The sequence below is a fragment of the Artemia franciscana genome, chromosome 13 (genome assembly GCF_032884065.1).
Source record: "Artemia franciscana chromosome 13, ASM3288406v1, whole genome shotgun sequence".
NCBI lineage: Eukaryota > Metazoa > Arthropoda > Branchiopoda > Anostraca > Artemiidae > Artemia > Artemia franciscana.
This window is the reverse complement of record NC_088875.1, coordinates 6,163,613-6,190,111: the sequence shown is the minus strand read 5'-3', so window position 1 is coordinate 6,190,111 and position 26,499 is coordinate 6,163,613. Positions and strand designations below refer to the sequence as shown.

General features: G+C 33.6%; 1 protein-coding gene across 1 annotated transcript in view; it reads left to right on the top strand.

Moving 5' to 3' along the window:
• The window catches only part of LOC136034442 (probable cytochrome P450 301a1, mitochondrial), an 84,676-nt gene that overhangs the window by 8,513 nt on the left and 49,664 nt on the right, over window positions 1-26,499 (top strand). The window contains exons 2-4 of the mRNA XM_065715622.1: window positions 515-752; window positions 12,562-12,755; window positions 25,478-25,682. Of these exons, the coding sequence (XP_065571694.1) occupies window positions 515-752; window positions 12,562-12,755; window positions 25,478-25,682 (637 nt within the window). The remainder of the gene's footprint in view (window positions 1-514; window positions 753-12,561; window positions 12,756-25,477; window positions 25,683-26,499) is intronic.

The following is a 26,499-nucleotide window of genomic DNA, read 5'->3' as shown; positions in this document are numbered from 1 at the left end:
CTGACTGACAATGAGGTACTTCTTCTTGAAGACTATGCACCACTGAAGCCTGAGGAAGGATTGTTATTTCGTTGTCTATTAAAAGGATTTATTCCTAATGAGCTGTAGTTTATAGGTTCAAAATCATTAGCGAAATTTTCATAACTTTCAAGCTCCCATTGGAGAAAATCTACAATAAAAATAATTTATTATATCAATGCTGTTAGTTAATGAAAAAGTAACACCTTGATCATTAAATGACATACTTGGCTAACTTCAATAGCGTTTTAAATGTTCCAAGGCTTATTCAAAAGCCTTCCAAACACCAACAAAATATAAACACAATATAAACACAATATAAACAAAATATAAACATAATATAATACACAAATGTGTATAAACTGCAACTGTTGCGCCTTTGTCATACTTGCAACAATTTTAAATAGGCAACACATAGGGAAAAAGACAGAAATAAAAACAAAATAGGAAAAAATATATTACATCTGCAACAGAATAACAAGAATTGTTTTTTTAGAGCAATTTGATTTTGAGAGAATGCACTTGACTAGTAAAAGATATGCTGAAAGATTTGGCCCTATTTGTCGCTTTGTTTTTCCTGGATTGCCACCGATGATTCAGGTATCAGACCCGTTTGAAAATGAAAAAATATATCGCGCTGATGGAAAATTCCCACTCAGGCCGATAGCAGAGACCTTGAAAAAATACAGAGAGGAAAAATTGGATGCAATTGAAGACTTAGGACTCCTAATAACGTAAGTTTTCTTTTAACAAGAATTTCCTCGCTGGTGATCGAAATTCCGAAAACTGACGCACAAAAACAAAATCAAATTTCTTCAGAAAGTTAAAAAACCCCAGATGTGGTTATCAAAATATTTTAGGTACATTTTGGTAATTCATTAGCTTAGAATATTCTAAAAGAAAAGATCAAGCTAATTTTCATCGAGTCTGTAAAAAACAATTACAAATAACCCGTATTTTATCCAATTGTTAAATATCAAAACCCTTTCGGTTGACATATCTGCCAAAAAGCAAACTAAACTTTAAAGGCAAAGTCAGGGACCCAAGATTTTGACTATTGTTGTTTAAAATTTTATTACTTCTAAACCTTTATCACTTTCCAAAATTTAAATTTCCTCACAGAATCTCTAAAATTTTTGTCTTGGTTGCAAAGTGTAGAGCTGTGGATGCCTTTAATATGTGCTATCGAGTTAAGATAAACTATATTTAAATAGAAGAGATTATAGAATTTAATCTGAATGAACACATACTGGTAAGCAAGGTGACGCTGTTGGGTCACAAAATATAGTTGAATCAATTCTTCGGACAAAAATACAAATTGGTTTACTTTAATCACCTGGTCATGTATATACTTTAAATAAAATTTAAGGACAAAGAGATCGACTGGGGGAGGAGCAAAATAAAGCTAAAATTGAAGCTGCTTTCATCGGAATGAAATTGAAATGTCTTAAAGAAACACAAAATTGGAACTAAATAAAAGGGCGGAATAACTACTATTACTACTACTAAAAACTCACTGCCACATTAAGTAGCCTACGGCGAGCACATCTACGCTCGCTTCTCCTCTATACTGAGCTATTAATTTGTACCATTCCTATTTACACCCTCTCAGGAAGTTCCCATTTCTTTTAAGTATTTCTTTTCAACGTTACGCCGTTCTAATCGTCGACGCCCTGCTTTGTCCTAGATGGTTGACCAAATAGGATAATATTTGGCAATGTGTCATTCTTCATCCGTAGAGTTTGCCCTAGGTAAATGAACCTTCCTCTTATTATAAGGAGCGACCCGGCTCAATAGTAACCAAAACTCTAAAAAATGGAATTTTGATACCAATAGCTATGTCAAAAGAATCGCATTTTAATGCTAGTTTTAAATATATAAGTTTCATCAAGTTTAGTCTTGCCCATCAAAAGTTACGAGCCTGAGAAAATTTGCGTTAATTTAGAAAATAGGTGAAAACACCCCCTAAAAGTCATAGAATCTTAACGAAAATCACACCATCAGATTCAGCGTATCAGAGAACCTTATTGTAGAAGTTTCGAGCTCCTATCTACAAAAATGTGGAATTTTGCATTTTTTGCCAGAAGGCAGATCACGGGTGCGTTTTTATTTGTTTTTTTTCTTTTCCACAAGGGTCATCGTATCAACCAAGTGTTCCTAGAATGTCGTAAGAGGGCTCGCTTTAACGATAATACCATAATAACTATGTCTTTGGGGAGAACTTACTCCCCCAAGGTCCCTGGGGGAGGGGCTGCAAGTTACGAACTTTGACCAGTGTTTACATACAGTAATTGTGTTGCGAGAGCAACACTTTGGTTTTGTCCCGGTTTTTTTTTTTTTTTTTTTTCCTATGCCGCCGATCTCAGTTTATTCCTGGAAACTGGTAAGGGTCTAACCTGTGCGGTTTTTACGGAAAGTCTGGACCTCAGGCCGGATTGATGAATATGACATTACATTTTGGAAAGCTCCGCAAAACTCTTGCCTGGGGCAAAAAAGGATGGTTTTTGCTTGTCCTCGAGCCAGAGCCTATGGTGTGCGAAGTGAAGTGGAGTTATATAACCTATGTCAGAGAGGAGTATCTGAAGTTGTGCAGCCAAGCTTTCGTTTCATCAAACCATGTTTCTGCTTTCGAGTGGAAAGCTCCGTTCTAGCAGGCAAGCAGGCAGGCACCAGTTTCAAATTGAAGATGGACTAAAATCTATAAGTGTTAAATATATGCAGTAGTTCCCCGGCCCCACAGCCAATATATCTTCTTTGAGTGATAAATAGAAAAATTTACAGAAACAAAAAAGTGCGATTTTCCCACGGGTCCGAAAGTGCTGCCATCCATTGTTTCTAGCCATTTCTGTTCGTGATTTCAGCTGACTTTACCATTCTTTTTTTTCTACTTGGGATTGCAATAGAGAAATGGTATCAGATATACCTCTTAAACTTTAAAAGTTCTCTCATTGCTAAAGAAATTAGAGCTTATCCTTTGCTCCTTTCTAAGTGGTGGTGTTAGAAAGTTGGCCTCCGGCAAAAAAGTCAACTTTTGAACTAAGACAGATAGAATTTTTTTTTTTTCAATGACAATCGATAGACCTTGATGAGCTGATCAAAGTATATATCATCCATTTTTTGTTACAAAAATTCCTTCATGTTATACACCAGTTTGAAAGTTTCAAGGGGTTGACAACTTCAGTGGTAAGGTACACACTTGAACCAAAAATAGGCCGATACCAATTGTGAGATATGTAGGGGACTTCCAAGCAACAGTCGATTATTAGCTTATAATCATCTTTGGCAATGAGGGGTTTGCAACTTTTGCTGATTGGTGTACCTATTATCTGTTTCTGGTGTAATTGATGGTAAGAACAACTTGGTTCCCGATTGTAAGACATGTAGGGGAGTTGTAAGTAATAATCGGCTGTTAGGCTACAATGACTTCAGCGACAAGGGGTTTGGAACTTTTGCTAGTTGGTGTACCCATTATTTGTTTCCGGTGAACTTGGATGTATATCACGGGAGAGGGACTTGTAAGTAAGAATCGGTTGCTAGAGGAGGTTCATCAGAGGCTAAAAATTTGTGCAAATTGGTGCACATCTATGGTATTTGATCCTGAAAAGTCACGAATAGCTTTATAATACCAACTAGATTATATAAGATAATGTTCCAAGTTTCCATCGGTCACGATGTCTACGATTGAAAAGGATAAAGTTCAACTGGCTGCAAACTCAATTTAGTCCCTTCTTCCGATATTCTTTTGCTGTTGTTTTTTCAACGCTGAAGAGCTTGATCATGTGATTACTGATTGTGTTCTGCTTTGAATATGCCGTTTTGAATGCTTTGATAGTTTTGACAACTTCAGAATTTAACCGATAGCGAAGAAACAAAACCAAAGTGTTGCTCTCGCAACACTTTTATCGGCGAAACCGGACAAAGGTTGCCGCAACACTTCACGTTGCCCAGGCAACGTAGGTCTAGTTATTATTGGGAAGTGTACAGACGTTTTCAGGGGTATTTTTTCCCCAGGGGTGATCGTATCGACCCAGTTGTCCTAGAATGTTGCAAGAGGGCTCATTCTAACGGAAATGAAAAGTTCTAGTGCCCTTTTTAAGTGACCAAAAAAATTGGAGGGCACCTAGGCCCCCTCCCACGCTACTTATTTTCCCAAAGTCAACGAATTAAAATTCTGAGATAGCCATTTGATTCAGCGTAGTCGAAAAACCTTATAACTATGTCTCTGGGGACGACTTACTCCCCCACAGTCCCCGTGGGAGGGGCAAAAAGTTACAAACTTTGACCTGTGCTTGCATATAGTAATGGTTATTGGGAAGTATACAGGCGTTTTCAGGAGGATTGTTTTGGTTGGGGGGAGGGGTTGAGAAGAGGGGGATATGCTGGGGGAACTTTCCATCCCCCATTTTTGATTATTCCTCTGCGGAGAGCCAAAATCAAAACATGCATTGATTCAAAAACGTTCAGAAATTAAATAAAAAAAACGAGTTTTTTTAACTGAAAGTAAGGAGCGACATTAAAACTTAAAACGCACAGAAATTACTTCGTATATGAAAGAGGCTGCTTCCTCATCAACGCCCCGCTCTTTACGCTAAAGTTTTTTACTGTTTTAAAAAGAAGAATTGAGAGAAAGAGTCAAACTTTAGCGTAAAGAGCGGGGCGCTGATGAGGAAGCAGCCTCTTTCATATACGAAGTAATTTCTGTGCGTTTTAAGTTTTAATGTCGCTCCTTACTTTCAGTTAAAAAAACTCATTTTTTTTATTTAGTTATAGCCCTAGAATGAAGGATTGAACAGAAATTTTATTAAAGTCTACTGTTTAAAATTTTGGGAGTCATTGGGGAGACACAAAACAGTTCTTAGGCATTTTTTCCAAAAAATATCTAGAAAATTATTCTGTTTTCGGAGTGCCCATGCTGTAGAGTCGTATTTGGCCTCAGTCAGTAGCTTTTTACTGTCCCTGGCAGTATTACTGCAAACTTCAATATTCCAATTTTAGTTTGCAGACTTCTCTTTCTATTTTTCCAAACCATTTTAGCTGTGAGACAACACTTTGAGCCTTGACTATTCTACATATAGCATCTACACTACAAAAACCATCTTTACTAATAATGCTGCCAAGTTAAGTGATTCTGTCCACTTTATCTATCTTTATATAGAGACCCAACGTCTCTTTTTATTTTTATTTGTTCATGACCTTAGCACCTTTGTCATCGTATATTAAATTTCAAAAGTTTTCCAACATCCTGAACTCACAAAACCCATAACACCTCATTCTTTTCGCTTAGATTTTTATCTAGGATGCTTAAATCTGCAGCAAAGTCCCAAATTTTTTTCCTTATTTGATTCCCTGTTCTCTCCTTGCCTCCTATGTGCTTTTTAAGATAAAATCCATCATTTTTGTCAATCCATCATGTTTTGTTTCCATGCCGTGCACTACCCTTCCTAAGGCCCTACTGTTCCCATCTTTGAACATTGTTTGCAGCATACTTAAGCTTAAAAGGTATAATCAAATTAAGTGATTTGGAACCTACAGACACTAGGCTAGTTCATCTATATTAACCAAACTCATTAATATCTCTTTTCTTATACAAGAATTTTCTGAGGTTCTTCTAAAATCACTCGTTACATCTTCCTCTTCAAAATCATATTTTTAATCTTTAATAATTTAGGTCTAATCTAATAGCAACCATATTGAATAGCAATAATATTAATAATAATAATTTTATTTTGGTCCACTCACACATAAAAATACAGAGTAATACGACAGGAGACAAGGAAAAACAAGAGCACTCAGCACCAAGGAACAAAATAAAGATGTAGAAACAAAATCAGATGTAGAAGCAAAGACTTGAACAATGTGTCAAAAGTCTTTTTTTCTGCACTTGTTTCAGTAGACGACACAACGGCAATTAGGTCTACCATATTTTGAGACTATAGAAAGAAAGTGTTTATCCCTTAAAGCGGGTATCGAAGCAAAAATTTACAAGTTACAAACTTTGACCAGTGTTAACATATAGCAATGGCTATTGGGAAGTGTACAGACGTTTTCAGGGGAATTCTTTTCTTGGATAAAGAGGGGGGGCTGATTGGAGGATCTTTCCATGGAGGAATTTTCAATGACAGGAAAGAATTTCCATGAAAGGAGCGCAGGATTTTCTAATATTGTTTAAAACAAAAAACAATGAAAAGATAAAGATGAAAAAGTTTTTTCAACTGAAAGTCATTAGCAGCATTAAAAAAAGAACGGAAATTATTTCGTATATGAGGGGCTCATCTCCTCCTAAATACCTGCTCTTTACACTAAAATATTTTTAATAATTCCAACTATTTCTTCTACGGCCTTTGTGATTCAGAGCTCATTCTTAAAGACTTGGGACAAAATTTAAGCTTTAGTGTAAAGAGCAAGTTATTAAAGAGGAGGCGAACCCCCTCAAATACGTAGTAAAAATATACGAATATAGAAGTTTGCTTTAACAGTTAATTCGGAAGTTACTAATGTTTTTTATTAATATAAACATTCGTAAGAACTTAAAAGTTTTAGTTGCCTTTTTAAGTAACTAAGAGATTGAAGGGCATTTAAGCCTCCTCCCCACTCCTTTTTCTCAAAAAACTCCGATCAAAACTAAGAAAAAGCCAAAAAAAAAAAAAAAATGTGAATTTCGTTCGAAGTATTCATGTGCGGAGAGCCAAAATCAAAACACGCATTAATTCAAAAACATTCCGAAATTAAATAAAAAAAAAGTTTTTTTTTTAACTGAAAGTAAGAAGCGACATTAAAACTTAAAACGAACAGAAATTGCTCCGTACATGAAAGGGAAATAGCGACGAAGACCACACTGCCTTTCCATAACAAACAAATACAACGTAGAGACAATAGGGAAAATTTCAAGACAGTGGAAATTATTTCTGTAGATATTTCGGCCCTATGTCCAAGGGCCGTCTTCAGCACAATACAAGAATAAGAGAGAAACTATATATATATATAAAAGAACTTACATCAAATTGTGAGGATTAAAAACTGAATAATTAAAAACACTTTTTAAAACTTTTTTTTTAAAAATAGCCCTAGCATCCTTACTTCAACGAAGTTCAACCAGGACTGGCGAAAAGAATGATTATTGTTACATATCAAACAATAACTCATGATCCTACTGATCAGTTCACTAATAATATTATAAATGAATTAAAGCAGCTAAAACAAAATGGTAAAATCACCCCACAACTATACAATAAATTTTTTCCCCGTGGTAGTTTCTGTCCTAAACTCTACGGTTTACCAAAAATACATAAACAGGGTATTCCCTTAAGACCTATCGTAGCTTGTACTAAAGCCCCCGCTGCCAATATTGGAAAATGGCTTTGTACAGCTTTCAAACCTTTATTGTATTCTCAAAATTCCTATATTCGTAACTCTGCAGATTTGGTTAAAAAACTTAGCAACACAAGTATTTCAGAAAACACAATAGTTAGTAGTTTCGACATTGTTTCAATGTATACAAATATAGATGTAACTATTTCAGAGGAATTATTAAAAAACAAAATAGAAGAAAATTACCACTTGATCGAGACTTCAGCGACAGGAATTGATTGTGAAGTTTTAATGACTCTTGTTAAAATTTGTAATAAGTTTTCTATGTATTTTCAATTTCGCGATTCTTTTTATCAGCAAAAAAATGGGTTACCCATGGGAGCACCTTTATCCGGGCTACTAGCAACTATTTACGTCGAGAATCTTGAGAATTGGGCATTGAATTCTTATTTTTTAAAACACGTCTATTGGGGTCGTTACATGGATGACGTAATTTCACTTTGGAATTATGGGGAAGCTGAGCTTCGGGGCTTCTTAGATCATCTTAACACTTATGACCGAAATTTGCAGTTCACCCTAGAAGTTGAAATTGAAAATAAACTTCCGTTTTTAGATGTATTAATTATTCGCAATGCTGATCAACTGGATTTTACTATATATCGAAAGCCAACACAAAACAATAGATATCTTCACTTTAATTCAAATCACCCCCCACAAGTTAAAAGAGCAGTTGTAACTTCCCTCATTGATCGTGCCCTGAATATTTGCTCCAATTCATATATAAATGCAGAAAAGAATTTTATCTGAGATATTCTTTTTGGTAGTGGATACCCCATTCCTTTTGTCAATAATATAATTAACCGTATAATAAAAAGACATTCTTGTAAAATTGAAGAAGATACTTCACAATGTGAGGCTACTGATAAGCCCTCAAATATTGTCTATCTTCCGTATATCCCAAAGATCACAACAAAATTAAAAAATATTTGCACAAAAAATAATCTGTACGTAGTTTTTACTAATAATTTTAAAATCATCAATTTCTTAAATTCGGGTAAAGATAAGACCCCAGTTACTCGCCAAAGAGGGGTCTATCAAATACCATGTGATTGCGGAAAATACTATGTCGGCAGGACCCATCAGAATCTAGACAAACGGTTACAACAGCATAAAAATGACATAGACAAGGCCTTAATTTCAAATAGTTCCAACAACTCCTTTGATTCTGCTTTAGGTTGGCATATATTTAATAATCCGTCCCACATGATACATTTTGAAAACTCTTCACTCATTAGTAATGATTTGGGAATAAAACAGGTGGTTCGAGAATCGATCGAAATTAATCTCAAAATAAATAATAATATTTCTTTGAACAGGGACTTGGGGGAATACTCACTAAATTCTTTATACTCAAATTTAATTAAAAATGATCTAACAAAATATTTTACTAAACCGATTTATAATAGTACTGAACCAACTACGAAAAGGCCTTTGAGACAGGCTGCTAAACAAGCGAGATTAGCTTTAAGAAATTGCATCTAATCATTTTATTCTCTTCAGTTTGAATGAGCTTATATTCTCATTTCATTCTTTTCGCCAGTCCTGGTTGAACTTCGTTGAAGTAAGGATGCTAAGGCTATTTTTAAAAAAAAGTTTTAAAAAGTGTTTTTAATTATTCAGTTTTTAATCCTCACAATTTGATGTAAGTTCTTTTATATATATATATATATATATATATAGTTTCTCTCTTATTCTTGTATTGTGCTGAAGACGGGCCTTGGACATAGGGCCGAAATATCTACAGAAATAATTTCCACTGTCTTGAAATTTTCCCTATTGTCTCTACGTTGTATTTGTTTGTTACATGAAAGGGGCTCTTCCCTCCTCAACGCCCCACTCTTTACGCTAAAGTTTTTCACTGGTTAAAAAGTAGAATTGAGATAAAATGTCATATTTTAGCGCAGAGAGCGGGGCTTTGAGAAGGGAACAGCCCCTTTCATATACGGAGCAATTTCTGTCCGTTTTAAGTTTTAATGTCACTCCTAACTTTCAGTAAAATAAACTTGATTTTTTTTTTAAATTTAATTTATAAGATAGAACTTATCCCAAATCCTGGGAGATGGATGTTTGATTCTACTATCGATTTACCAGTAGTTACGCTGACCAGTGTAGACACGACCAAAGTATCCTCTCTTATGATGCCAGTGTGCGTGGTACGCTGCTACTAGTGATACTACTCATATTAAACTGGTATGGTCTTAAACTGGTCTTAATCTATCTTAAACTGGTATGGTATCCAGTTTAAGATAGTTCGTGGTTTTTCTGAATTCTTCCTCCACTAATCTTAAGAGTGTATTACATATGGCAACATGAAAGTTCGGTCTGCATCCCTGAATCCCTTGCGGGTTCCAGTAGCTGTTGCTTTAAAGATCCTCTCTCAGATATCTCTACAACGCATAGCGACTAGACAGCTCAATCTACTCTTGGGAATGCAAGAAATATAGGCACATCTGATACCATTTCTCTACCGCAATCCCATGTCCGAAAAAATCCTATTTTTTCGGATATAAGTTGTCTCCAATTATGCAGTTATTATGTCTACCAATTATGCTGAAAAAGCAGCAATTTCAGAATTTCGATTGGACGATTTTGGGGAAAATATGGCGTGAGAGAGGGCTCCAAATTTTTGACCAATTAAAAAGCGCACCCCACAAGATTGATTGAGATAGATAGAACTGGATTAAATAGAACAGATTTAGAATATCTGGCTTCCACTTCTAACGGAAATAAATTAAGTGGAAATTACTTTGAGACTTAGGGACGTATTGAACACTCCAAAGCATGAATCCCTTGTTTGTTTTTGCTTGCCGCCTTTTTTCTATGGCGACTATAAAGGGTAGAAAAACTGTTGGAAAAAAGGATTTCTTTGAGTCAGGATTTTGCAAGTGGAAAGACTGTTCTGCTCTTTTAAAGCAAAACTGCAGTTCTGAAAGACATAGGCAATGTAAGTCAGCTTGGACGGAATTTAAGATAATTAGTATTGGTACTTCAAGATCTATACTGAATACCTTGATTCAATCCATATCGCAAGAGGTTTGGGAAAATAGAGATCATGTTAAGTACATTTTTTGTGCTGTTTACTTTTTTGGCCGCCGGGATCTTACTCTGAGTCTTCAGGGCGAATCAGAAGCATCTACAAAACGGGGTAATTTGGTTGAATTGATGGAGCAAATGTCTAAAGGTGACGAAAAGCTGAAGGCAAAGATAAAGCATCAATATGGTAACTATTTAAGAATAAAATCAGCTTATTATTTTACTTTTCTTGTCGATGAGACAAAAGACTTTTCAATTAGCGATACTACTCAGGTATATATGAAACACAGAAGTAGTGGAGCGATCAGTCGGTTAGTATTATACGCACAAATTAGGTGCTGAGATCTTATCCACCTTGATTTTTGAAACTATAAAAAAAGCTTGATGTGGATTTGAGGATGTGCATTCCCCGATGTTACGACGGTGCATCCATTAAGAATAGGGAATTTAACAGAGTTTAAGGAAAGTTTAGGGAAAATGTGCCCCAGTGTAAATTACGTGCACTGTCACGCCCACCGATTAAAGTTGATTTTGACTGATTCTCTACACAGTATCAGCAAACTTTCTGATTTTGTCTCTTTGATGTAAAGACCTTACGCATTAATATCATGCAGCAATCTCGATACGAGCGATCTGTAGAACCCCAGCGTATTAGGGGGCAAAAAGTCTTGGAGCTTGAGAGGACCTTCCAAACTCGCTGGTTTTACGCAGTACCCTCAATTTCGAAAATGAAGGCCAAAATCGATTGTATTGTTTATGTCCTTACCGCAGTCTCTGATACTTACAGCGGTGAGGCACCGTGTGAGGCTAAAGAACTACTGAACTAAAATTAACTCTGCTCTTTTGTCTCAACTTGGCACAAAACAAAGTGGAAAAAGTATTAGTCAAATTTTTTATTGGAGCAACTTCAATCTGGTATTTGTTGATTTATAAGGCACTTGCACTGATTTCTGGCACATATGAGATGATCTGAAAGTTGAAAATGATAACGAATGGAACAACTACTCAGCAAAAACATATCCAAATTTTTGGCTTTACACGAAATCCTGGTGTCAAAATTCCATGAATCTAAAACTAGAACTCAAAGCAAGAGAAGTCAAGCCAATTCCATTCGTCAAATATACTTTCTTTTAAACTCAACAGCGGGTAAACGCAATAATAGTCAACTAGTTAATCCAACTCCGGTAAATTTCTGCAGTTGAGATAATAGACGGTCTCACGAGCGAGAAGGACCAACATATCACGCTAAATATGCCTCTGCTTGAAACTCTATCTGCCTTTGGCCCCTCAAGTACCGATTGCATCTTTATCAAGGAATTCTTGATGTCGATCATCTTGGCAGAGAATCCCAGTTTTCTCTTTCAAAGCTGCATATGTCAAAAGGTGATCTTTCAAAAATGGATCTTCTTTATGATATCCAAGTCTTGTCCGACATAGCTAGTTCCCTATTCTGCAGTGCTAAAACCGATAAAACTTGATGCTAATTTGCCTGTGACCAAGGCTAGCAATGAAAGATTCACCTCAGCATTAGGCCGTGTGAAGTAATATCTACAACTGACGATTGGAAACGAAAGACTCAGTGATCTGGTGTTAATGGTGGTTGAAAAAGAGGAGTAAAAAAATTGATTTTGGATAGAATTTTCAATGATTTTGCCAAGCAGCGAAGTCACCCCTACCCCTTGTCTTAGGTATATTTGGTCATTCGTTTTTTGGCATTTTCATTAAAAAAATCCAAAAAAACTTGCCCCCTAAATTTTCGTTAATTGACACCATTGTCACAAATTAATTATCAAACTGCACGTCACAAGGTGAAAACGGAAATAATTTTTAATAAATATTTGTGCTAGTAAATATCAATTGCAAATCTTATTTCCGATCATAATATAAGAAGCTGAATCAAAATATTTCTAAATCATATTCAACGACACATAATTGAAATTATAATTCAGATATCTCAAAGTCATAATTTAAAACACAGCATTCGAAATAAAGCTTTAAACTGTTAATATTGCAATGTCAAAACAACATTTTTGTATGGAGGAGATTGCAGGTGGGTAAACCAAAATTAGGACTTCTTTCGAAACACCATTTTTCAACTGAATTTTTAAGGAACTGTTTTAATATTTTTGTTTGAATTTTTAGAAATGGAGAGGATTGGTGGACAATAAGAACTAAAGTTCAGCAGCCGATGATGAGACCCCAAAACATGCTCAAATATTTATCAATCATGGAAACAGTATCAGTCAAAATGGTTGAGAGAATTCGAGAAGTTCGAAATCATAACAATGAGACACCGGATACTTTTTTAAATGAAATGTTCAAATGGGCTCTTGAATGTAAGACTTCACATAATTTAAGTGCTATGTTCCCAAGTTTCCGATTTGTCAGTAAAAGGGCATTTTTATAGTTTACTGTTTTAGGGGCTAATTTTTAGAGTTCTTTGGTCCTTCGAAAAACGCTGTGTATTAAATGAATTCTCTATAATATAAAATACCCTTGTTTGAATTCATAATAGTACATACTATTTCCTCTTTATTGGTCTAATTGTGGCTTTCCTTGGTCACAAATATACACAATTAATAAGTATTCTTCAGTTTTGGCTGATAGTAATTTTGTAAATAAGAATAATAGCGATAATAATGTTGACGTGGGATATCCTTTGGACATTCTTTTTAATTCCAGCTATGACGGGAAATATTATTGATGATGTATTATAGTTTTTGACCAAAAAGGAGTGACAGAGGTGGAGTATTTTTAAGACATTGTATATTTGAGTGTGGTCAAGGTAAAATCTGTTTTCCACAAATTTTGTACAAACTCCTATTCTTTACGACTCTTGTAACAGTAATTTAACAAATAAGCTACTTCTATCCTTCAAACTTAGTATAGTAAAGACATTAGTAGTAGCAGTAGTTGTAGTTGTGATAGTATTAGTCGTAGCGGTGATGGTAGTATAACTAGTAGTAGCATTAGAACAAATTCTCTGCTTGATTCGAAATGCGAACAGAGAACAAATTCTCTACTTGGCTCATAAATGGGAAGTGGCATGATTTACAATGATGTACTTGCAGATCTGAAGATGTATTTTATACAGATACATAGTGAGTAAATAAGATATTGTTGTAAGGTGCTGCCTATGCAAAATATGAATAACAGTTTAGACATGAGTGTCGTGTAGTAATGGTACTAAATTTGTGAGGGTTGTTAAATTAAAAAAAAAACTGCCATTGAATAGAAACCTAATAAATGACAAATAATTCATCTTACATGTCTTTCATTAAAAAATGTTAATGCTGTCAAAGATAAAACTCTTTCTCATTGTGCAAAAACGGCCTATTTTTTTCATCTTACGTGATTTTTCATCACTAGAAAAGACATTATTTGAGAGTTGAAAAGAAACAAAAACCTTTTCTATTGAAGAGAAAAAAGTAAAAAAACTAACGTTCATCTTAAGTGATAAGTCATTACAAAAAAAAAAAAATCCCGAGTGTTCTTAAGGGGAAAAAAAAACCATTTCCTATTATATGGAAAAAGAAGAACTGTCAATGTTTCATCTTATGGGAATTTCTATGTCGAAAAAATTTGAGACAGGTTGAAGAAAAATATTTTGCATTGTACTGGTAAAAATGTTTTTTATCTTGCGTGAATTGTCATTAAAAAAGAAAAAAAGTTGGTGGTTTTAGAAAATCTTCTCCATTGCAATTAATACAAAAATATGAATGTTCCATTTTATGATAATTGTCATTACAAATACAACATTAAATTTATGTTTTCAAAGTAAACTAACCTTTTCCTTTGCAATAATAATGGAAAACTGACTGATATTCCATCTACGTGAATCGTCACTACCCAAAATATATGAGTATTATCAAAGAAAATAAACCTTTTCCTTTGCATAAAAGTGACCCATATTTTCTCTTACATAACTGTCGTTACAAAAACCATTTTATTGGTAATGTCAAAAATCCTTTTCTATTGCATTAGAACAGAACAAGAGCTAAGAGCTCATATGGCACTTGTGACGAGGCGAGAAGAGCTAAGAGCCAAGAGATCATATGGTATGAGCTATAACAAAATTCTATGAATCAATAGATTGATTTAAAAAGGAAAATATGAGGCTTAATACCGGTCAAGATTTAAAATAAGAGCTCTGAGTCACAAAGTCCTTCTAAATATCAAAATTCATTAAGATCCTATCACCCACTCATAAGTTATAAATACCTAATTTTTTCTAATTTTTCCTCTCACTTTTGCCCCCCAGATGGTCGAATCTGGGAAAACGACTTTATCAAGTCAAATTGTGCAGCTCCCTGACACGCCTACCAATTTTCATCGCCCTAGCACGTCCAGAAGCACCGAACTCGCCAAATCACTGAACCCCTCCCCCCAACTCCCCCAAAGAGAGCGAATCCAGTACGATTCTGTCAATCACGTATCAAGGACATATGTTTATTCTATCCACCAAGCTTCATCCCGATTCCTACACTCCAAGTGTTTTTCCAAGATTTCCCCCTCCAAATCCCCACAATGTCAAAAGATCTGGTCGGGATTTGAAATAAGAGCTCTGAGACATGAATTCCTTCTAAAAATCAAATTTCATTACGATCCGATCATCTATTCGTAAGATATAAATACTCCAATTTTCATGTTTTCCAAGAATTCCGGTTCCCCCCTCCAACTCCCCCGAATGTCACAGGATCTGGTCGGAATTTGAAATTAGAACTTTAAAGCACAAGATCCTTCTAAATATCAAATTTCATTAAGATCTGGTCACCCTTTCGTAAGTTACAAATACCTCAATTTTCAAAATTACCCCCCCCCAATTCCACCAAAGAGAGCAGATCCGGTCCAGTTATGTCAGTCACGTATCTTAGACAGGTTTCTATTCTTCCCATCCAGTTTCATCTTGATCTCACCGCTTTAAGTATTTTCTAAAGATTTCCGGTCCCCCCCAACTGCCCCCCCCCCAATCACGCTTGATCCGGTTGAGATTTAAAATAAGATATCGGAGTTACGAGGTCCTTCTAAATATGAAGTTTCATGAAGATCCGATCACTCCTTCGTAAGTTAAAAATACGTAATTTTTCTTATTTTTCAGAATTACCCCCCCCCCCCCCCGCAATTGAGCGGATCCGTTCTAATTATGTAAATCACGTATGCAAGGCTTCTGCTTATTTTTCCAACCAAGTTTCATCCCAATCCCTCCAATCTAAGCGTTTCCCATCATTTTAGGTCTCCCCACCCCAAACTTCCCCCAATGTCACCAGATCCGGTCAGGATTTAAAATAAGAGCTTTGAGACACGATATCCTTCTAAAAATCAAATTTCATGGATATCGAATCACCCGTTCGTAAGTTAAAAATACCTCATTTTTTTCTAATTTTTCAGAATTACCCCCCCCCCCCCCCAACTACCCCAAAGAGAGCGGATCCGTTGTGGTTATGTCAATCATGTATCTAGGACTCGTGTCTTTTTTCCACCAAGTTTCATCCCGATCCCTCCACTCTAAGTGTTTTCCAATTTTTAGGTTTCTCCTTCCCAACTCCCCCCCCCAATGTCACCAGATCCGGTCGGGTTTAAAATAAGAGCTCTGAGCCACGATATCCTTCTAAATATCAAATTTCATTGAGATCCGATCACCCGTTCGTAAGTTAAAAATACCTCATTTTTTTTTCAGAAATACCCCCCCCCCCAACTACCCAAAAGAGAGCAGATCCGTTCCGTTTATGTCAATCATCTATCTAGGACTTGTGTTTATTTTTCCCACCATGTTTCATCCCGATCCCTCCACTCTAAGTGTTTTCCAAGTTTTAGGTTTCCCCCTCCCAACTCCCCGCCCCCATCACCATATCTGGTCGGGATTTAAAATAAGAGCTCTAAGACACGATATCCTTCTAAACATCAAATTTCATTGAGATCCGATCACCCGTTCGTAAGTTGAAAATACCTCATTTTTCTAATTTTTAAGAATTACTCCCCCCCCCCCAACTACCCCAAAGAGAGCAAATCAGTTCCGATTATGTCAATCATGTATCTGGGACTTGCGCTTATTTTTCCCATCAAGTTTCATCCCGATCCCTCTACTCTAAGTGTTTTCCAAGATTTTAGGTTTCCCCCCTCCAACTCCCCCCAATGTCATCAGACCCAGTCGGGATTTAAAATAAGAGCTCTGAGACACAATATCATTCCAAACATCAAATTTCATTAAGATTCAATCACCCGCTCATAAGTTAAAAATACTTCATTTTTTCTATTTTGTCCGAATTAACCGGCCCCTACTCCCCCCCCCCCCCAGATGGTCAAGTCGGGAAAACGACTATTTCTAATTTAATCTGGTCCGGTCCCTGATACGCTTGCCAAATTTCATCGTCCTAGCTTACCTGGAAGTGCCTAAAGTAGCAAAACCGGGACTTTTTGTTTTCCCCCAACTCCCCCCAATGTCATCAGATCCGGTCGGGATTTAAAATAAGAGCTCTGAGACACAATATCATTCCAAACATCAAATTTCATTAAGATCCAATCACCCGCTGATAAGTTAAAAATACTTCATTTTTTCTATTTTTTGCGAATTAACCGGGCCCCCACTCCCCCCCAGATGGTCAAATCGGAAAAACGACTATTTCTAATTTAATCTAGTCTGGTCCCTGATACGCTTGCCAAATTTCATCGTCCTAGCTTACCTGGAAGTGCCTAAAGTAGCAAAACCGGGACCGACAGACCGACAGACAGACAGACCGACAGAATTGGCGACTGCTATATGTCACTTGGTTAATACCAAGTGCCATAAAAATAATCACTGTTACATCTTACGTGATTTGTCATTACAAGAAATATTACGTGAGCATTATCGACGAGAAAAGGTGACAAAAGGTGAAACTGACAAAGAGCATTGTCGACGTGAACAAGCTTTGTCGACTAAAAATTGTAAAAAAGGAGAAGAAAATGTTTGGATACATACAGCCAGTTAAAAACACAAAATATAATTCAAAAACATTTTATGTACTTTGTTCACAAAAAAACTTGTTTTGTTTTCGTACAAAAGAAAATAATAAGAATATACTGAAAGTAAATGAATCATAAGAACATAGCTCTGAGTAAGTGGTTAGTGTCATTATGTAAACCCCTCATGTCAACACAAGTTTCTTACATTAAAAATTCGTCAGAACTTGTAAAAACACTAAAAAAAGTGGAAATTTCTTCAAATTCTATATTCTCAAGTTTTGACATAGTATCAATGTATACGAGTATTGATGTACAAGCCGCAGAAATTCTTCTTGAAAGAAAGATATTAAGAAATTTGTACTTAATTAGTTGTGAAACAGTTTTGGAAGCCGGTGTAATTATTAATTTAGTTAGGTTGTGCAACACATTTTCTTATTTTTTTCAATTCAGAGGGGGTTTTTTCGAACCAGTAAATGATTTACCCATGGAGTCCCTTTAAGTCCTTCATTAGCAAATTGTTTTGTAGAAATTATTGAAACAATAGTACTAGATTCACATTTTTTGGGGGAGATATATGCATGACATAATGTCAGTATGGAATTATGGGAAGGAGGAATTAAAAGGTTATTTAGAACATTTTTGGGGAAGTGATTTAAAAATTTATAATAGAACTAGAAAAGGGAAAGAAAATTTCATTTCTGGATGTTCTTCTTTTAAAAAATGAAAATATATTGGATTAAAAATTTACAGAAAACCTACCAACAATAATTGATTTTTGTCTTTCTTCTCCGGTCATGCTCGCCAAGTAAAAATTGGTTTCATCATATCCTTAACTGACCGGATTCTTAGAATATGTTCTCGAAGATTCATCGAGGAGGAATTATTGCTGTTAGAACAAATTTTTATAATTAACCATTATCTAGGCTGGTTAATTGACCAGACCTTTTTGAAAAGAAGGACAAAATTTCTAGAATTTTATAACGATATTCTGGAAACAACAGAAAGAAAGATGTTTTTTTACCATATGGTCCAGGGCTGAGTGAAAAACGTAAAAGAATTTAAAAAAAATAATGGTTTAAAGGTAGCTTTAAGAGGTAGTAACACTTTGGCTAGCTTTTTAAATTCTGGAAAGGATTGAACTTCCGTAGAGCAATAAAGTGGGGATTATAAAATCCAATGTATTTTTGGAAGCTCTTATATGGGACGCACTAACCAGAATTTAAAAATGAGATTACTACAGCTTCATAATTCTATTTCATTGTCCTTGAAGCAAAATTCCAAACCTGGAGATTTCAAGTCGGCTCTATTGGAACATATTTATATTCATCCAAATCATTTTATTTAGTTTTAAATGTTTCTTTGATTTCAAGGGACCAAGGTTTAAAGCCAATTTTCAGGGAAACCATCGAAATTAAAAAAATTTTATTCAAGAGTAATCCTAACAGCAGAGATACAGGTGAATTTAAATTGAATTCAATTTATGATAATCAACTGAGTTCAAATAATGTAAATCTCACCTCACTTGAGAGCTATGAGCTCTGTCTACCTTATTTGTCAGATAATCTAATGAATAAAAACCGAAAAGGTCAAGGAGATTTGCTTCCGCTGTCGAATTGATACAAATAAGAGCAACAAACTATATGTAATTAGTTTATTGGGTACAAGTTTTGTTTGTTTTTATTGATGTCTTTAGTTTTACTGCTGATGATGAACACTGTATATGTTCGAAATATCCAGTTATAAAATGTTATATCTGTTTACTGTCGATTAAAAGGTTTCATCCCTATTTTGAACTGTTATAGTGACTACATTCTAATAGTGGTTGGTTTAAGATTTGTAGAAAAAAGTCTCCTTGTTGTTAAAGTAGGCTTGCAAAATTTAAAGGAGTATTAGCACTTACGAATTTTCAGCAACTCTCTTACACATCGCCAGAAATACTATCAATATTCGGTTGGTAGTCAAAACCGAATTACTGGTATCTTTAAAAGCGTTTTATTTAGGTCTTATTCTGACAGAATAAAGAGATAAAGAGGGTCTTTCAACATTTCACTACCCCCCCCCCCCAAAAAAAAAAATATTATGTACCTTCTTGATCTATCTATCTCTAATAATTTACTTTTTTCATAAAAAAAAATGTCTCTGCAGAGAAGACAAGTATCTTATAAACAAGTTGGTAAAGTGTTCCTTGCATTTTTGGCGGTCAGCCTTGGTGGTTTTTAAGGTATAGGCTCGTTGTGACTGGCTATTGTTTTTGTAAGCTATGTTTATTAAATTTTTGTATATATTATTAAGGAATATCAAACAGCATATAGCAAACTGTACATAGCAAAGTAGGAGCGAACCGTTTAAATTGGAACCAAATGTAAAAAAATAATTTTCGTAATAACCGATGCATCGAAAGCTTGGGTTATACGCTGATCCCAAATATATAAAACTGAGTGAGGTTTTAATAGATTGTTGATCAATTGGTTAGTTTAATTGATTAAAGTTTAAGCTTCTCGATCAAAAATTTGAAGGTTTGAAAAAATTTGTGTAATCTGGAAAAAGGAAGGAAACACAGCCTAACAATGAATCTATCTAACATGAATTTGGCTTTAAAATATCTTTGTTGTGTTTTCCTCTTTATATATTTTAATAAACACAATAAAAAAGCATAGTTATGGAAGACTGAGGGATCCATTAATCTAAAAATATTAGTATTTACAACAAAACAACAAAAGAGCAGACTGTTTTAACAAAAGGAAATACAAGGAATAAAACAGTTTGATGGTATGGCTTGCCTTAGCCCCATAGGAAACGAAAACTAAAAATTTTTCAATGTACCCCCTCAAGTTCACCATCATTACGAACACGTGAGATCTTAACAAAAATTTACTAAAAAATATCTCATCATAAATTCTATGTTAATTTTCAAATATAAAGCACAATTTCGTTAAAACCTACCACTGTAGCTTTTAAGTAGATGAGCTTAATTGCAAGGAAATATACAGATTCAAACAAGATGAATTAACGAAATTAAAATGATCTAAATCAAAAGGGATGGCCGTATTAATGTAAAATCAGAATAAATTGGAAAAAATTGTAAACATAAACCAAAACTGAATTGGACTAAAGCAAACAAAAAAACACATATTAGCAGAAAATAACCCTCAGAAAACTTTTGTGACTCAATGCTATCAGCACGAGCTACATTGCAAGCATATATACGGATTCAAACAAGATGAATAAATGAAATTGAAAAGACGCTAAACCAACAGGGACAATCGTGTTAAAGTTAAATAAGAAAAAATTGAAAAAAATCGTAAATAAAAACCAAAACGGAATTGGACAAAACAGAACAATAACAAAAACGCATATTAACCGAAAAAACTTCAGACATACATTTATGACTTAATGCTATCAGCTTGAGCTTTATTGCAAGGATATACACATATTGAACAAGATGAATGAATGAAGTTAAAACTACCATAAATCTAAATATATAACCATGTTGAAGTTAGGAAGAAATATATTGAAGAAAACTAGTAAATATAAACCAAAATGGAATTGGACTAAAGCAAACAACATCAAAAAAACACATCTGAACATAACCCTTAGACAAACGTTTATGACTCAATGCTATCAACATGAGCTATATTGCAAGGATTTATACAAATTGAACGAGATGAATAAATGAAATAAAACTCCCATAAATATAAAAAGAATTCAGTGTCAAAGTTAAAAAAAATAAATTGAAAATAACTAGTAAATAAAAACCGAAATGGAATTGGACCAAAGCAAACCAAAAAAAAAAAACAACACATATTAACTGAAAATAACACTCAGACATACGTTAATGAGTCAATGCTATCAGCATGAGCTACATTGAAAGGATGTATACAGATTAAAAAGGATGAATAAATGAAACTTTAACGCCGAAAAATCAAAAGATAGCCGTGTTAAAGTTAAATAAGAATAAATTGGAAAAAAACTAGTAAATAAAAACCAAAATGGAATTGGATTAAAGCGAGGAACAAAAAAAAAAACACATATTAACTGAAAATAACCTTCAGACCCACGTTTATGACTCAATGCAAGGTGGATAAATGAAATTAAAACTACCATAAATCTAAAGTGATAACGGTGATTAAGTTAAATGAGAACAAACTAAAAAAAAACAACTAGTAATTAAAAACCAAAATGGACTTGGACTAAAGAAAACTTGATACAGATTCAAAGAAGATGAATAAATCAAATTAAAACGACCATAAATCAAAAAGGATAACCGTGTTAAACTTCAATGATGATAGATAAAAAAAAACTAGTAAAAAAATAGAATTGGACTAAAGCAAACAACAACTAATTAAAAAAAACACATACTAACCGAAAATAATACTGGGACACACGTTTATGACTCAGTGCTATCAGCTTGAACTACATTGCAAGGATATACACAGATTGAACAAGATAAATCAATGAATTTAAAACGACCATAAATCAAAAGGGATAACCTTGTTAAAGTTAAATTTGATTAAATTGAAAAAAATAGTAAACAAACACTAAAATAGAATTAGACTAAAATGAAAACCAATAAGAAAAAGAAACACACATTAACTTAACATATTCCTCACCACAAGTTTATGAATTAACGCTATCAGCATATCAGCATATTATGAATCAGCATGAGCTACATTGCAAGGATATACACAAATTCAAACAAGATGAATAAATAAAATTAAAACAACCCTATATCAAAAGGGATAATTGTGGTAAAGTTAAATAAAAATAAACTGAAAAAATCGTTAATAAAAAAATCCAAATGGACTTAGACACATACTAGCCGAAAATAACACTGCGACACACGTTCATGATTCAATGCTATCAGCATGAGCCATATTGCAGGGATACACAAAGATTGAACTGGATAATTAAATTGAATTAAAACGACCATACATCAACAGGGATAACCGTGTTAAAGTTAAATAAAAAACAATTAAAAAAAAAACTAGCAAACAAAACCAAAATAGAATTGAACTAAAACGAACAACAGCTAAAAACACATATTAATTGAGCTTAAGCCTCAGAAGCATGTTAATGACTCAGTTCTATCAGCATGTGCTAGATTCCAAGAATATACACAGATTAAAACAAGATAAATAAATAAAAAATATGAATTAATTGAAAACTATTAAATTTAAAACAAATACAGAATTGGACTAAAGTGAACAACAACAAAAATGCATATTAACTGTAAATAACCCTGAGACAGACGTTTATGACTCAATGCTATCATCGTGAGCTACACTGCAAGGAAATACAAAGATTCAAACAACGACCATAAATCAAAAGGGATAACCGTGCTAAAGTTAATTGAAAAACTACTAATAGCAACAACAAAAAAACACATATTAACTTGAAATAATCCTTACACACACAACTATGACTCAATGCTATCAGCGTGAGCTACATTGCACGGATATACAAATTCAAACAGATGAATAAATGAAATTAAAAGAACCTAAATCAAAAGGGATAACCGTGTTAAAGTTAAATGAAAATAAATTAAAAAAAAACTGGCAAACCAAAACCAAAATAGAGTTGGACTAAAACGAACAACAACTAAAAACACGTATTATCTGAATTTAAGCTTTAACCACATGTTAATGACTCAATTCTATCAGCGTGAGCTACATTGCAAGAATATACACCGATTAAAATAAGATGAATGAATGAAAACATATGAATTAATTAAAAAACTATTAAATTAAAAACAAAAACGGAATTGGACTAAAGTGAACAGCAACAAAAAAACATATTAACTGTAAATAACCCTAGGACAAACGCTTATGACTCAATGCTATCATCGTGAGCTAACACGATGATAGCATTGCAAGGAAATTGAGCTAAACTGCAAGGAAATACAGAGATTCAAACAAGATGAATAAATGAAACTAGAACGGCCATAAATCAAAAGGGATACCCGTGTTAAAGTTAGATGAAAATAAATTAAAAAAACATAGTAAATATAAACCAAAGTAGTACTGGACTAAAGTGAACAACAACTAAAAAACACATATTAACTGAAAATAACCTTTAGACACGTATTTATGACTCAATACTATCGGCATGAGCTAGATTGCAAAGATATAAACATATTTTAACAAGATGAATAAATAAAGTTAAAACGGCCATAAATCAAAAGCTATAGCTGTGTAAAAGTTAAATAAGAATAAATTGAATAAATAGCAAATAAAAACCAAAATGAAATTGGACTAAAGAGAGTAACAAAAACACATAGTAACTTAAAATAACCTTCTAACACACGTTAATGGCTAAATGATATCAGCATGAGCTACTTTGCAAGAATATGCACAGATTGAACAAGATGAATAAATGAAATTGGAACGACAATAAATCAAAATGCATAACAGTGTTAAAGTTAAATAAGAATAAATTGAAAAGAAACTAGTAAATAAAAAACCAAAATGGAATCAGACTAATGGAAACAACAAAAAACAAAACAAAACATGGTAACTGAGAATAACCTTCAGACACAAGTTTATGGCTCAATGCTATCAGCATGAGCTATATTACAAGGATGCATTACAAAGACTGATTAAACAAGGTGTATAAATGAAATTAAAACGACCAGAATTCAAAAGGGATAATTACGATAAAATTAATTAAGAATAGATGTGAAAAAAAAAATCAATAAATAAAACCAAAATTGAATAGGAATAATAGAACAACAAAAACATATATTAACTGAAATAACCTCCAGACACACATTTATGGCTCAATACTATCAGCATGAGCTACATTACAGGGGTATACACGGATTGAAAAAGATGAATAAACAAAATTAAAACGACCAGAATTCAAAAGGGATAACTGTGTTAAAATTAGATATGAATTAATTGAAAAAAAAATTAGTAAATAAAAATCAAATGAATAGGACTAAAGAGAACAGCAAGAAAAACACATATTAATTGAAAATAACCTTCAGACAAACATTTATGGCTCAATGCTATCAGCATTAGCTATATTTCAAGGATATTCACAAATTGAACAAAATGAATAAATGAAATTGAAACAACAATAAATCAAAAGGGATAACTCTATTAAAGTTAAATAAGAATAAATTAAAAAAAAACTAGTAAACAAAAACCGAAATGGAATCGGACTAAAAGAACAACAAAAAACACATATTAACTGGAAATAACCTTCAAACATAGGTTTATGGTTCAATGCTATCAGTATGAGCTTCATTGCAATGGTATACAAAGATTGATTGAAAAGAATAAATGAATTAAAAACGTCCAAAAATCAAAAGAGACAACGGTGTTAATGTTAAAGAGAAGTAAAATGAAAAAATGTAGTAAATAAAAACCACAATTGAATTGGACTAAAGTGAACAACAGCAAAAAAAAAATAAAAACACATATTAGCTGAAACTAACGCTCAAATATACGTTTCTGACTCAGTGCTATTGGTATGATCTACATTGTAGAGATAGATATAGGTTCAATCAAGATGATTAAATGAAAATAAAACTTTAAAACGACCATGAATAAAAAGGGATAACTTTGTTAAAGTTAAATGAGAATAAATTAATATATTAATTAATAATATATTAATAAATTATTAAATTACTATTAATAATTGACTCATTAAATTGCTCATTAATTAATAAATTAATGAGAGTAAATATATTTGGCAGAATACAATTCTGTTAAAGTTAAATTGGAATTATGCCGGTCAATAGTTCTCTCTTAGAACATTATTAGAAATATTAACACAAATTGTTGGGAACATGTGTAGTGGACGAAAAATATCTGTAGTCATTATAAAGATGGTAATTATATATTGTAGCAAAAGGCATAATATATCTTCTTTTTAATGAAAACCCCAAACTTAACTCAAAATTCAAAATAAAAAAGTAAGAAAAGAGCATTGTAAAGACCCAATGCAGAGCTTGACCGTAGAACGGAAAAACTTATTATTATGGATTTCAGTAGCCTTTGACCTTGGGTTTTTAAAGATCATTTATTTCATCCTACCCACTACACCATTTCGTGATGCTAACACACAAGAAAAAAGAAATGCCTTTATTAATATTACTCTAATTTGTATTTAGCTGTGGCACTTGTTGCCCTGGATGTCCAGCTTGGTTGTTTACAGGGAAATCTACCTCTCGACAGTGATCCTCAAAAGATGATTGACGCAACAAATTCTATTTTCATTCTCACATCACAATTGGAATTTAATGGTCCACAATTTTGGAAAATATTTCCTTCCAAAAAATTGAAGCAGCTCTTTGCATCTCAGGATATTTTTTTTGAGTGAGCAATATATTCTTATTTTCTACTTATATTGTTAAATGATTTCTGGATTGCCAAAAAGAAATATCGTTTCTAAATGAAATTAAATAAAAAACTAGTTTTTTAAAATGAAAGTAAGGAGCAACACTAAAACTTAAAACGAACAGAAATTACTCCGTATGTGAAAGGGGCTTATCCTCCTCAACGCCCCGCTCTTTACGCTAAAGTTCGACTCTTTCTCTTAACTCAATTTTTAAAACAGTAAGAAACTACTATTTTAAAACAGTAAGAAGCCTTTTATCTATAATAGATGTAGGAGAAACTAGGCGGAATTTGTTCGCTAAGTAACTATTTCTAGTCCAAGGAGGGTAACTGAGAAGGAATTTAGCATAACGAAAATATACTCTACGAACAGATAGTTTCTGAGGTTCACTAAAAAACTGCCAAACCGGACAAAGAGAAAGGAGATGAGGTACAACTAGGCTATTATAAATTTTCGTAAGATTTAATTTATCAATATGTTTAATATTAGATGCAATTTAAGCATAAGCAGTTGTCAGTCTTTTCTTCATATTTTCGAGGGATAAATTCACAGTTTCTTTCATATTTTTCCCAATAGGCATTCCAAGGTAAACTAATTTTTGAGAAAGGGGGACTTGAGCATTAGCTAAAGATAAAAAAGTAGGGTCATTTGTCTCTTTAAAATTGAAAGCTACAACAGCAGTTTTATCAACATTGAAAGAAAGCCCAATATTTTTATATTCATTATAAAGCTGATTAAACGCGTTTTCACATCCACTAAAAGTACGCCTTAGATTCAAAACGTCATCTGCAAAAG